The sequence below is a fragment of the Mobula hypostoma genome, chromosome 2 (genome assembly GCF_963921235.1).
Source record: "Mobula hypostoma chromosome 2, sMobHyp1.1, whole genome shotgun sequence".
Classification (NCBI taxonomy): Eukaryota; Metazoa; Chordata; class Chondrichthyes; order Myliobatiformes; family Myliobatidae; genus Mobula; species Mobula hypostoma.
Window position 1 is genome coordinate 164499362 of NC_086098.1, and position 14307 is coordinate 164513668.

A 14307-nucleotide genomic window follows, 5' to 3' on the forward strand; every position below is an offset into this window, starting at 1 on the left:
CCCCTTCACAGCACAGTGTACCCCGAGAAATAAACAAAATCCATTCCCTTCACAACCGTGTACCCCGATAAATAAATAAAACCCATCCCGTTCACAGCACAGTGCACCCCAATAAATAAACCCATCCCCTTCACAGCACAGTGTACCCCGATAAAAATTTAAACTAGTCCCCTTCACAGCACAGTGTACCCTGATAAATAAATAAAACCCATCCCCTTCACAGCGCACCGTACCCCAATAAATAAATAAAACACGTCCCCTTCACAGCACAGTGTACCCCGATAAATAGATAAAACCCATCCCCTTCACAAATTGCTCAAGAGATAAGTGAAATTGATATTCGGTTTATTGTTGTCACATGTATTGAACTGCACTGAAAAACTTTGCATTCAGCATACATATCATTTCACCATTTCAGTACACTGAGGTAGTTTGATTCCACACGTATAAAGGAGATGAAATAATTGTTACGCCAGATCCAATACAGTGCAAAAAAAGCACAATCAATCAATCACATTGATTGATTGCAAGTCCAAAAGTGACACTTGGCTGTACATAAGGTGACTGATAGGAAACAATAAAGTAGTGGTAGATGGGAGAGGGACAAATACTCCATGAGCAGGGTGGGTGGGATCCTTCATGATTTTACTGATCTGTTTCTGGTACCTTTCTGTATATATGCCCCTGATGCTGGGTCGGCTGATGCCAGTGATACATTGGGTAATTTTGAGTACCCGTTGTAGTAGAAGGGAAAAGAGTAACAGAATGCAGAATGAAGTGTTACTGTTACAGAGAAAATGCAGTGAAGCAGGAAGTACAGAGCAAGACTATAATGAGGTAGATTCAGAGGCCAGACGTCCGTCTATTATACCAGGGGACCATTCAATAGCTTTGACAGTGGGCCCTTGAAACTAGTGTGATGTGCTTTTGTATCTTCTGTCTGATGACAGGGAGCGGAGAAGGGAGAATGTTCAAAGTGCAAAGTAAAATTTATTATCAGAGTGCATCCATGTCACCACAATTAACCTGAGATTCTTTTCCTGCGGGCATACTCAGCAAATCTATACAAAAGCAACAGTAAACAGGATCAACGGACAACAACCTGTGCAAATACAGATGGAAATATAAATAAATAATGAGAGCATAAGGTAACCAGATAAAGGGTCCTGAAGTGAGACCTTTGGTTGTGGGAACACCTCAAATAGTATGAGTGTTGTTATCTACTTTGATTCGAGAGCCTGATGGTTGAGGGATAGTAGCTGTTCCTGATCCTGGTGGTGCGAGTCCTGAGGCACCTGTACCTTCTACCTGATGGCACTGGTGAGAAAAGAGCACGGCCTGGGTGGTGAGGACCCTTGCTGATGGATGCTGCTCTTCTATAACAACATTTCATGCAGATGTGCTCATGGCTGGGAGGGTTTTACCCTTGATTTCCTGGGCTAAATCCACTACCTTTTGTAGGATTTTCTGCTCAAAGGCATTGGTGTTCCCGTACCGGGCCACAATGCAGCCAGTCAGCACACTTTCCACCACACATCTATAGAAGTTTGCCAAGGTTTCTGATGACATGCCGAATCTCTGCAGACTCCTGAGGAAGTAGAGGTGTTGTTGTGCTTAATTCACAATAATATTTATATGGTGGGTCTAGGACAGGTCCTCTGAGATAGTGACACCCAGGAATTTAAAGTTACTGACCCTCTCCACCTCTGCTTCTCTGATGAATACTGGCTCAAGGACCTCTAGTTTCCCTCTCCTGAAGTCTACAATTAGTTCCTTCCTCTCACATTGAGTGAGAGGTTGTTGTTATCACACGACTCAGCCAAGTTTTCAACCTCCCTCCTGTATGCTGATTCATCACCCCTTTTGATACAGCCCACAACAGTGGTGTCATCAGCAAACTTGAATATTGTCCGAGCTGTACTTAGCCACACAGCCACAGGTGTAAAGCGAGTAAAGCAGGGGCTAAGCACACAGCCCCGTGGTGCTCCTGTGCTGATGGAGATTGTGGAACTGTTTTTGCCAATCCAAACTGATTGGGGTCTACAAGAGAGCAAATTAAGGATCCAATTGCACAGGGGGTACTGAGGCCCAGATCCTGGAGTTTACTGATTAATTTTGAGGAGATGATAGTATTGAATGCCAAGCTGTAATCGATAAAGAACATCCTGATGTATGCAGCTTTGCTATCCAGATATTCCAGGGTTGTGTGAAGAGCCAGCGAGATGACATCTGCTGTGAACTTGTTGCTTCGGTAGGGAAACTGGAGCGGATCCAAGTCATCTCTCAGACAGGAGCTGATATGCTTCAACACCTGCTTCTCAAAACACTTCATCACTGTGGATGCAAGTGCACTGGACAATAGTCATTGAAGGAGGTCACCATGCTCTTCTTGGGCTCTGGTATGACCCAAGTCTCTTGAAGCAGGTGGGTACCACACATTGCTGGAGCGAGAGGTTGAAGATATCCGTGAACACAACAACCAGTTGGTCAGCACAGGTCTTCAAGTACTCGGCCAGGTACCCCGTCAGGACTGGATGCTTTTCTTGGATTCACTCTCTTGAAGGAAGGAAGCTGAAAAGTGAGTGAGGGAGGTTGGAGGCATGAGCAAACTGAAGCTGGAGAAGAAACCGAGAATTTGGGGTTCAGTTCACAGCGCTGGGGAATCCAAATGCAAACTTTCCCAAGTGCCACTCTGTGTTTCTGAGTTCAGAAGACTGAGATGCCAAAACCAGACTGGGTTCACTCTGCCTCCTGCCCTTTTGTGTGCCCTCAGCACCCTCCTGCCCACCCGTCAATGGTTCCCCAATACAACGGTATGCGTGACCCTACGATCTACCTTGTTATGACCCTGTGCTGCACTTCCTCGCATTCCGTTATTGCTTTCTCAATGTCAAGATGACTTGATAGAGGTATACAATATGAAACATAGATTGAGTGGACAGTCAGAGACCAGGTAGAAAAGGCTAATACAAGAGGGCAAAACTTTAAGGTGATTGGAAGAACATTTAGGGGGTAATGTCAGAGGTAAGTTCTTTTACACAGAGAGTGGTGGGTGTGTGGAATGCACTGCTAGAGGCAGATACATTAGACATTTAAGACAGGCATATGGATGACAGATAAATGGAGGGTTATGTAGGAGGCAAGGGTTAGATTGATCTTAGAGTAGGCTAAAGGGTCAGCACAACACTGTGGGCTGAAGGGTCTGTCCTGTGCTGTAGTGTCTATGTTTTTCCTTGTACTACCTTAATGTATAGTTGTTATGAAATTATCTGAATGGATGATGTGTAAGACAAGTGTTTCACCGTATCTCAATACATGCGACATTACTCAACCAAATGACCACATTTCAGAGGTGAGAGGTCAACGCTCTTGTCTGCCAGACAAGCTGGTACAAACATTCGTATATTGTATCTTATTTAGGGACATAGCAGGGTAACAGGTCCAACAAGCCTGCGCTGCCCAATTACACCCTGTGTCAAATGGAAAAAGCCGCTGAAAGTTATAAACTCAGCTAGCTCCATCACAGGCACTAGCCTCCCCAGCATCAAGAACATCTTCAAAAGGCCATGCCTCAACAATACAGCATCTAATGTTGAGGACATCATCACCCAGGACATGCCCTCTTCTCATTACCACCACCAGGGAGGACACTCCCAAGTATCAGGAACTGCTTCATCCCCTCCACCATCAGATTTCTGAAAGTACAACGAGCCCATGAAAACTACCTCACTACTTTTTTTCTTTTTTTACCTCTATTTTTGCACAACTTATTTAATATACAGTGCCTGTAAAAAGTATTCACCTATAATAAGTTTTCATGTTTTATTGTTTTACAACATTGAATCACAGTGGATTTTATTTGGCTTTTTTGACCCTGCTCAACCGAAAAGATTCCTTGTATACCAATGACTGTGGCACCACCCACAGGTCTATTCTGCTAATTAAATTTGCTGATGACACTGCAATGATTGGCCTTATCTCAAACAATAATGAGGTGGCCTACAGGGAGGAAGTCTTGTCAAGTCTGACACAGTCTTGTCAAGAAAACAATCTCTCCCTCAATGTTGCAAAAACAAAGGAACTGGTTGTGGATTACAAAAAGACTAAGGAGCTGGTGGTAGACCTGAGGAGAGCTAAGGTACCGGTGACCCCTGTTTCCATCCAGGGGGTCAGTGTGGACATGGTGGAGGATTACAAATACCTGGGGATACGTATTGACAATAAACTGGACTGGTCAAAGAACACTGAGGCTGTCTACAAGAAGGGTCAGAGCCGTCTGTATTTCCTGAGGAGACTGAGGTCCTTTAACATCTGCCAGATGATGCTGAGGATGTTCTACGAGTCTGTGGTGGCCAGTGCTATCATGTTTGCTGTTGTGTGTTGGGGCAGCAGGCTGAGGGTAGCAGACACCAACAGAATCAACAAACTCATTTGTAAGGCCAGTGATGTTGTGGGGATGGAACTGGACTCTCTGACGGTGGTGTCTGAAAAGAGGATGCTGTCTAAGTTGCATGCCATCTTGGTCAATGTCTCCCATCCACTACATAATGTACTGGGTGGGCACAGGAGTACATTCAGCCAGAGACTCATTCCACCGAGATGCAACACAGAGCGTCATAGGAAGTCATTCCTGCCTGTGGCCATCAAACTTTACAACTCCTCCCTTGGAGGGTTAGATACCCTGTGCCGATAGGCTGGTCCTGGACTTATTTCATAATTTACTAGCATAAATTTACATATTCCTATTTAACTATTTATGGTTCTATTACTATTTATTATTTATGGTGCAACGGTAACGAAAACCAATTTCCCCCTGGGATCAATAAAGTATGACTATGACTATGACTATGACTATGAATGGAGACAGGCTAACCCCTATTGACATCAATGGATCTGGGGCTGAGAGGGTGAGCAGCTTCAAGTTCCTCGGCATCCACCTCATGTGGTCTGTAATTACTGGCTGTGTAGTGAAAAAGCCACAACAGCGCATCTTTCATCTCAGACGGTTAAAGAAGTTTGGTATGGGCCCCCAAATCCTAACAACTTTCTACAAGGGCACAATTGACAGCATCCTGACTGGCTGCATCACTGCCTGGTATGGGAACTGTACCTCCCTTAATCACAGGACTCTGCAGAGAGTGGTGTAGACAGCCCAGCACATCTGTAGTTGTGAACTTCCCACTATTCAGGACATTTACAGAGACAGGTGTGTAAAAAGGGCATGTAGGATCTTTGGGGACCCAAGCTATCCCAACCACAATCTATTCCAGCTGCTACCATCCGGGAAACGGTACCGCAGCATAAAAGCCAGGACCAACAGGCTCCAGGACAGTTTCTTTCACCAGGCCATCAGACTGCTCACACTGATTTAAGTACACTCTATATTATATTGACTGTTCTATTTATTATAAATTACTATGATTGCACATTGCACATTCAGACGAAGATGTAATGTAAAGATTTTTACTCCTCATGTACGTGAAGGATGTAAGAAATAAAGTCAATTCAATTCAATACTTTTGTGTCAAAGTGAAAACAAATTTCTACTAATTGGTCTAAGTTTATTACAATTATTAAACACAAAATAATTGATTACATAAGTATTTATCCCCTTCAAATCAGTATTTAGTAGAAGCACTTTTGGCAGCAATTACAGCTTAGAGTCTGTGTGGATAGGTCTCTATCAGCTTTGCACATCTGGACATTGCAATTTTTCCCAATTCTTCTTTACAAAACTGCTCAAGTTCTGTCAGATTGCATGGAGATCGTGACTTAACAGCCCCGTTTAAGTCCAGCCACAAACTTTCAATAAGATTGCGGTCTGGACTCTGACTTAGCCACTCCATGATATTAACTTTGTTGTTTTTAAGACAGTCCTGTATAGCTTTGGCTTTAAACTTGGGGTCATTGTCTTGCTGGGAAAAAAAAACTTCTCTCACGTTCTCTTGCAGATTGCGTCAGGATTTTTCTGTATTTTGCTGCATTCATTTTACCCTCTACCTTCACAAGCCTCCCAGGACCTGCTGCAGTGAAGCATCCCCACAGCATGATGTAGCCACCACCATGCTTCACGACAGGGATAGTGTGTTTTTGATGATGTGCAGTGTTCGGCTTACACCAAACATAGCATTTAGTCTGATGGCCAAAAAGCTCATTTTGGTTTCATCAGAACATAGAATCTTCTTCCAGCTGACTTCAGAGTCTCCCACATGCCTTCTGGCAAACTCTAGCTAAGATTTCATGTGAGCTTTTTTCCCAACAGTGGCTCTCTCTTTGCCACTCTCTCATAAAGCTGCGACTGCTGAAGCACCTGGGTAACAGTTGTCTCCCATCTCAACCACTGAAGCTTGTAAGGCTTTGTGTGTCAATGCAAGGAGCATTCGTAATAAGGTGGATGAATTAAAAGTGCAGATTGTTATTAATGAATATGATATAGTTGGGATCACAGAGACATGGTTCCAGGGTGACCAAGGATGGGAGCTCAACATTCAGGGATATTCAATATTCACGAGGGATAGACACGAAAGAAAAGGAGGTGGGGTAGCATTGCTGGTTAGAGAGGAGATTAACGCAATAGAAAGGAAGGACATTAGCCGGGAAGATGCGGAATCGATATGGGTAGAGCTGCATAACACTAAGGGGCTGGTGGGAGTTGTGTACAGGCCATCTAACAGTAGTAGTGAGGTTGGGGATGGTATTAAACAGGAAATTAGAAATGCGTGCAATAAAGGAACAGCAGTTATAATGGGTGACTTCAGTCTACATATAGATTGGGTGAACCAAATTGGTAAGGGTGCTGAGGAAGAGGATTTCTTGGAATGTATGCAGGATGGTTTTTTGAACCAACATGTCGAGGAACCAACTAGAGAGCAGGCTATTCTAGACTGGGTTTTGAGCAATGAGGAAGGGTTAATTAGCAATCTTGTCGTGAGAGGCCCCTTGGGTAAGAGTGACCATAATATGGTGGAATTCTTTATTAAGGTGGAGAGTGACATAGTTAATTCAGAAACAAAGATTCTGAACTTAAAGAAGGGTAACTTTGAAGGAATGAGATGTGAATTAGCTAAGAGAGACTGGCAAATGACACTTAAAGGATTGACGGTGGATATGCGATGGCAAGCATTTAAAGATCGCATGGATGAACTACAACAATTGTTCATCCCAGTTTGGCAAAAGAATAAATCAAGGAAGGTAGTACACCCGTGGCTGACAAGGGAAATTAGGGATAGTATCAATTCCAACGAAGAAGCATACAAATTAGCCAGAAAAAGTGGCTCACCTGAGGACCGGGAGAAATTCAGAGTCCAGCAGAGGAGGACAAAGGCCTTAATTAGGAAGGGGAAAAAAGATTATGAGAGAAAACTGGCAGGGAACATAAAAACTGACTGTAAAAGCTTTTATAGAAATGTGAAAAGAAAAAGATTGGTTAAGACAAATGTAGGTTCCCTACAGACAGAAACAGGTGAATTGATTATGGGGAGCAAGGACATGGCAGACCAATTGAATAACTACTTTGGTTCTGTCTTCACTAAGGAGGACATAAATAATCTTCCGGAAATAGTAGGGGACAGAGGGTCCAGTGAGATGGAGGAACTGAGGGAAATACATGTTAGTAGGGAAGTGGTGTTAGGTAAATTGAAGGGATTAAAGGCAGATAAATCCCCAGGGCCAGATGGTCTGCATCCCAGAGTGCTTAAGGAATTAGCCCAAGAAATAGTGGATGCATTAGTGATAATTTTTCAAAACTCTTTAGATTCTGGACTAGTTCCTGAGGATTAGAGGGTGGCTAATGTAACCCCACTTTTTAAAAAAGGAGGGAGAGAGAAACCGGGGAATTATAGACCGGTTAGCCTGACATCGGTGGTGGGGAAAATGCTCGAGTCAGTTATCAAAGATGTGATAACAGCACAGTTGGAACGCGGTGAAATCATCGGACAAAGTCAGCATGGATCTGTGAAAGGAAAATCATGTCTGATGAATCTCATAGAATTTCTTGAGGATGTAACTAGTAGAGTGGATAGGGGAGAACCAGTGGATGTGGTATATTTGGATTTTCAAAAGGCTTTTGACAAGGTCCCATACAAGAGATTAGTGTGCAAACTTAAAGCACACAGTATTGGGGGTATGGTACTGATGTGGGTAGAGAATTGGTTGGCAGACAGGAAGCAAAGAGTGGGAATAAACGGGATCTTTCCAGAATGGCTGGCAGTGACTAGTGGGGTACCGCAAGGCTCAGTGCTGGGACCCCAGTTGTTTACAATTTATATATTAATGACTTAGATGAGGGAATTAAATGCAGCATCTCCAAGTTTACGGATGACACGAAGCAGGGCGGCAGAGTTTGCTGTGAGTAGGATGCTAAGAGGATGCAGAGTGACTTGGATAGGTTAGGTGAGTGGGCAAATTCATGGCAGATGCAATTTAATGTGGATACATGTGAGGTTATCCACTTTGGTGGCAAAAACAGGAAAACAGATTATTATCTGAATGGTGGCCGATTAGGAAAAGGGGAGGTGCAACGAGACCTAAGTGTCATTGTACACCAGTCATTGAAAGTGGGCATGCAGGTACAGCAGGCGGTGAAAAAGGCGAATGGTATGCTGGCATTCATAGCAAGAGGATTCGAGTACAGGAGCAGGGAGGTACTACTGCAGTTGTACAAGGCCTTAGTGAGACCACACCTGGAGTATTGTGTGCAGTTTTGGTCCCCTAATCTGAGGAAAGACATCCTTGCCATAGAGGGAGTACAAAGAAGGTTCACCAGATTGATAACGCAAACAACAGGAATTCTGCAGATGCTGGAATTTCAAGCAACACACATAAAAGTTGCTGGTGAACGCAGCAGGCCAGGCAGCATCTCTAGGAAGAGGTGCAGTCGACGTTTCAGGCCGAGACCCTTCGTCAGGACTAACTGAAGGAAGAGTGAGTAAGGGATTTGAAAGTTGGAGGGGGAGGGGGAGATCCAAAATGATAGGAGAAGACAGGAGGGAGAGGGATGGCCAAGAAAGGATATATGGCTGTGATAGTGAGTCTGAGTCAAAGTGTGGTCGAAAAGTTGAAGAGCCGAAGAAATTACAGATGGGGAGCAGTGAGAGATGGTTTCACTGAACTCCCGTCGAAGAGAGGATCTAAACTTCTTCAGTGTAGGCATCACCAGAAGAAGCTTCTCAGTAGTGAATTTAAAAACGCAAACAACAGGAATTCTGCAGATGCTGGAAATTCAAGCAACACACATAAAAGTTGCTGGTGAACGCAGCAGGCCAGGCAGCTTCTCTAGGAAGAGGTGCAGTTGACGTTTCAGGCCGAGACCCTTCGTCAGGACTAACTGAAGGAAGATTGAGTAAGGGATTTGACAGGAGGGATGTCCCACTGAATATACCCCTTGCCCATCCTCTGGGTTCCCCCCCCCTTGTCTTTCTTCCCGGACCTCCTGTCCCATGATCCTCTCGTATCCCCTTTTGCCTATCACCTGTCCAGCTCTTGGCTCTATCCCTCCCCCTCCTGTCTTCTCCTATCATTTTGGATCTCCCCCTCCCCCTCCAACTTTCAAATCCCTTACTCACTCTTCCTTCAGTTAGTCCTGACGAAGGGTCTTGGCCTGAAACGTCGACTGTACCTCTTCCTAGAGATGCTGCCTGGCCTGCTGCGTTCACCAGCAACTTTGATGTGTGTCACCAGATTGATTCCAGGGATGGCAGGACTTGCATATGATGAAAGACTAGATCGACTAGGCTTATACTCGTTGGAATTTAGAAGATTGAGGGAGGATCTTATTGAAACATATAAAATCCTAAAGGGATTGGACAGGCTAGATGCAGGAAGATTTTTCCCGATGTTGGGGAAGTCCAGAACGAGGGGTCACAGTTTGAGGATAAAGGGGAAGCCTTTTAGGACCGAGATTAGGAAAAACTTCTTCACACAGAGAGTGGTGAATCTGTGGAATTCTCTGCCATAGGAAATAGTTGAGGCCAGTTCATTGGCTATATTTAAGAGGGAGTTAGATTTGGCCCTTGTGGCTAAAGGGATCAGGGGGTATCGGGGGGAGGCTGGTACAGGGTTCTGAGTTGGATGATCAGTCATGATCATACTGAATGGCGGTGCAGGCTCGAAGGGCCGAATGGCCTACTCCTGCACCTATTTTCTATGTTTCTATGTAACTCCTCCAGGGTTGTCATAGGTATCTTAGTGGCCTCCCTCACTAGTCTGCTTCTTGCATGGTCACTCAGTTTTTGGGGATGGTCTGTTCCAGGCAGATTTACAGTTAACTGTATTCCAAAGGATTTTCAGTGACTTGGAAATTTTCTCGTATCCATCTCCTGACTTGTACTTTTCAATAACCTTTTCACAGAGTCGCTTGGAGTGTTCTTTTGTCTTCATGGTGTAGTTTTTGCCAGGATACTGACTCACCAGCATAGACTTTCCAGATACAGGTGTATTTTTACTATAATCAATTGAAACACCCTGACTGCACATGCTGATCTCCATTTCACTAATTATGTGACTTCTAAAACCAACTGGCTGCACCAGTGTTATATTAAAGAGGGTGAATACTTATGCTATCAATTATTTTGTGTTTTATATTTGTAACTAACTTAGATCACTTTGTAGAGATCTGTTTTCACTTGGACACGAGAGTATTTTTCTGTTGATCATTGTAAAAAAAAAGCCAAAATTAAATCCACTGTGTTTCCATATTGTAAAACAATAAAAGATGAAAACTTCCAAGGAGGGGGGTGAATAGTTTTTATAGGCACTGCACTCTATGTATTTCTTATTGTAATACAGTTTTTTATCGCGTATTGGAATGTATTGCTGCTGCAAATCAACTAATTTCATGACATTTACCAGAGATATTAGGCCTTATTCTAGCCTGTATGTGTTTGGAATGTGGGAGGAAATGCACGGAGTCACAGGTGAAAGTACAAACTCCTTCAGACGGTGGTGGGTATTGAACCTGGGTCGCTGGCACTGTAATAGCATGCTACCATGCTGTTTCTGTGTGTATCTTCTGTTCACTTACCAGGAGAGGCAGTCCTTGAGCGCAGTGTAATACGGGAACTTGGTAATCACACAGATGGCGTAGGGGACCCGCAGACAGACAGCTTCTGCTGCCGGCTCCGATTCCGGGGTTTCTGCAGGATGCAGGTTGCTCTCCTACAGGGCAAAATCATTTCATCAGACAGTGGCAGTTGCCCCTCCTCTTCCTGAAAACTAACCACCCCCTGCCCCCTCCCAAGGAGGGTGAGGTCACTCCGCCAGACGAGAGTACCACACAAATCACAGGAAAACTCTGCCTGTTGCTTTCGGTAGACTAACAGGCAAAATGTTCAAAGTAAATTTACAGTCAAAGTACATACATGTCACCATATACAGTCCTGAGATTCTGTTTTGTGGGCACTCATGGTAAATTCTCCAACACTGTGCGCTAACTAGCGAACTGAAAGTTGTCTACACAAGGATTTTCCCACAGCAGCATCCGTCCTTCCAAATGAATTCTGTTCTTCTCTGACGTTCATTTACCATTTCTTTTTCCCTTCTACAATCCCCCGCTCTCTAGAAAATGGCATCCTATTCTTTTACCTGTTCTGTAGCTAGAATGTTCCTAAGACAAAGCCTATTGGCTAATTCAACCATTTAATTCAACTTAATCAACTGAATTTTTATTTTAAACAGCAAAAATGAGATACTCAATTGTATACAACAGGAATTCTGCAGATGCTGGAAATTCAAGCAACATACATCAAAGTTGCTGGTGAACGCAGCAGGCCAAGCAGCATCTATAGGAAGAGGCGCAGTCGACGTTTCAGGCCTGACGAAGGGTCTCGGCCTGAAACGTCGACTGCGCCTCTTCCTATAGATGCTGCTTGGCCTGCTGCGTTCACCAGCAACTTTGATGTATGTTACTCAATTGTATAATGTAATTAAAGGAACAGATAATGCATTTTGAGAAAATCTGAAGAAAATAAAGTACCCAACAATGTAACTGGATCAATAAAAGAAAGCATGGTCTTAAACCCAGGTATTACATGTGTATGACAAATACAACCTTGAGATTCATTTCCTTGCAGGGATCCACAGGAGAGCAAGGAAACTTAATAGAACCCACAATAAACCAAAGACCAACGAATATCCAATGTGGAAATAATAAAAAAGTAAGCAAATAATATTGAGAACAAGAACTGCAGAGTCCTTGAAATTCAGTCCACAGGCTGCTGAGTCAGTTCGGTACTGATGCAAGTGAAGTTGGTTCAGGAGCCCAATGGTTGTAGGGCAAAAACTGCTCCTTAACATAGCAATGTGGGGCCCGATGCTCCTCCAACTCAACCTGGCAACGTGGGGCCAACATTCTGACACCTCAACCTAGCAACATGGGGCCCAATGCTCTGACATCTCAACCTGGCAACGTGGGGCCCAACACTCCGACACCTCAATCTGGCAACGTGGGGCCAACATTCTGACATCTCAACCTGGCAACGTGAGGGCCAATGGCCCTATAGATCCCAGCCAATGGTAGCTGCAAGAACAGAGGGAGAATACCAGGTTCCAATCCCACAAAGTACCCAATCCCCCACCTTGCTCTGGGCTCCCCACCCTCATCATCACTAGATTCAGGAACAATTATGAACCCTCAACCATCAGGCTCTTGAACGAGAGGAGATAACATCACTCAATTTCACTCACCCCATCACTGAAATGTCCCCACAACCTATAGATTCACTTTCAAGGACTCTTCATCTCATGTTCTTAATATTTATTGCTTATTTATTCATCATTATCAATTGGTTTGCTTTTTAAATATGTTGTATATACTGTGAATGCCATTAGACACTACGCATCAGGCTGGTATATGATGACAGATATGTACCTTGATAATAAATTTAAACCATAAGACATAGGAGCACAACTAGGCCATTCGGCCCATCATGGCAGGTTTATTATTCCTCTCAACTCCATTCTCCTGCCTCTGGTTTTCTTTCCATTTAGAAAGTATTCTACCTCTTTATTCTTTCTACCAAAGTTCAAATTCCCTGCACAGTTCAGTAACAGCAAGTTCTATCCCAATTTCCCTTCCTCTGTCTCTGAACATTCCCAAACTGATTTCAGAAATCCCGACCTCGAGAGGAACGGCTCACTGTCTTTGAGCATCGCAAAGGGACCAGTGTCCGAAGAAACGGTGACATTGCAGTCCTCACCTTGATCTCTCGGTACACCTGAAGCACCACACCGTGCTGTCGGTCACCCAGAATATCCGTCAGCACGAGGAAGTGGAAGGAATCCTCTCTTCCATCAGTGTCCAGCTGAAATCCATCTGGGAAGGTGCAGCAGTGGAGGGAGGGAGAGGCAGAGGGGGAGAGGGAGCGAGGGAGAGGGGGCAGAGGGGGGACAGGGGGGACAGGGGAGAGGGGGAGAGGGGAGAGAGGGGAGAGGGAGAGGGAGAGAGGGGGGAGGGAGGGAGAGGGAGGGAGAGGGAGAGGGGGAGAGGGGGAGAGGGAGAGGGAGAGAGGGGGAGAGGGGGAGAGAGAGGGAGGGAGAGGGAGGGAGAGGGAGAGGGGGAGAGGGGAGAGAGGGGAGTGAGAGGGAGGGAGAGAGGGAGAGGGGGAGAGAGGGAGGGAGAGGGAGGGAGGGGAGAGAGGGGAGAGAGGGGAGGGAGGGGAGAGAGGGGAGAGAGGGGAGAGAGGGGAGAGGGAGGAATAGAGTGGGAAGGGAGGGGGAGGGGGAGAATGAGAATGAATCACATTCAAATAGACCAAAGTTAGAAAGGGAAGCACAGAGAGAGAGAATGAGAGAAGAGAGAAAGAGGGGTGAGGGAGAGAAAGAAAAAGGGGTGGGTGGGAAGAGTGAACGATAGATTGACAGAGAGATTTGGAGACACATATAAAGGCAGAGGGAAGCAGAAGAGCAACAGGCAACAGATTAATAGAAATATCGACAAGAAGATGGAGGGAAAGCGAGAGTCAGAATTAGACGCAGGAGAAGGGTGGGGAGGGACAGAAAGAATAAAAAAAAGGAGTGGGAAACACAGAGAAAGTGAAAAAGGAAGAACATGAGGGAGAGAGTGAATAAGCGAGGGTGAAAGGGAGAGACAGAGAGAGTCAGATTGAAGCAGGGACAGAGAGCGGAGGAGAGAGATGAAGAGTGGAGGTTGCGATGGGGGTGAGATGGACACAGAGAAATTAGAGAGATGATGAGGGGCAGGTATGAAGAGAGGGGAGACAAATGAATAATCCAGATTCTTCTTATTTGATGTCTGGTTTCCCAAGTTCCCACAGCTACAGAGATTCATCAACTTTGGACAGGTACTAGTGT

At 44.8% G+C, this 14307-nt stretch overlaps 1 protein-coding gene across 1 annotated transcript in view; it reads right to left on the reverse strand.

The window, feature by feature from the left end:
* Window positions 1-14307, reverse strand: part of LOC134342635 (DENN domain-containing protein 3-like) — a 182460-nt gene that overhangs the window by 103071 nt on the left and 65082 nt on the right. Inside the window, exons 4-5 of the mRNA XM_063040994.1 lie at window positions 13194-13309; window positions 11021-11154 (exon numbers count right to left, since the gene is read on the reverse strand). Coding sequence (XP_062897064.1) covers window positions 11021-11154; window positions 13194-13309 — 250 coding nt within the window. The remainder of the gene's footprint in view (window positions 1-11020; window positions 11155-13193; window positions 13310-14307) is intronic.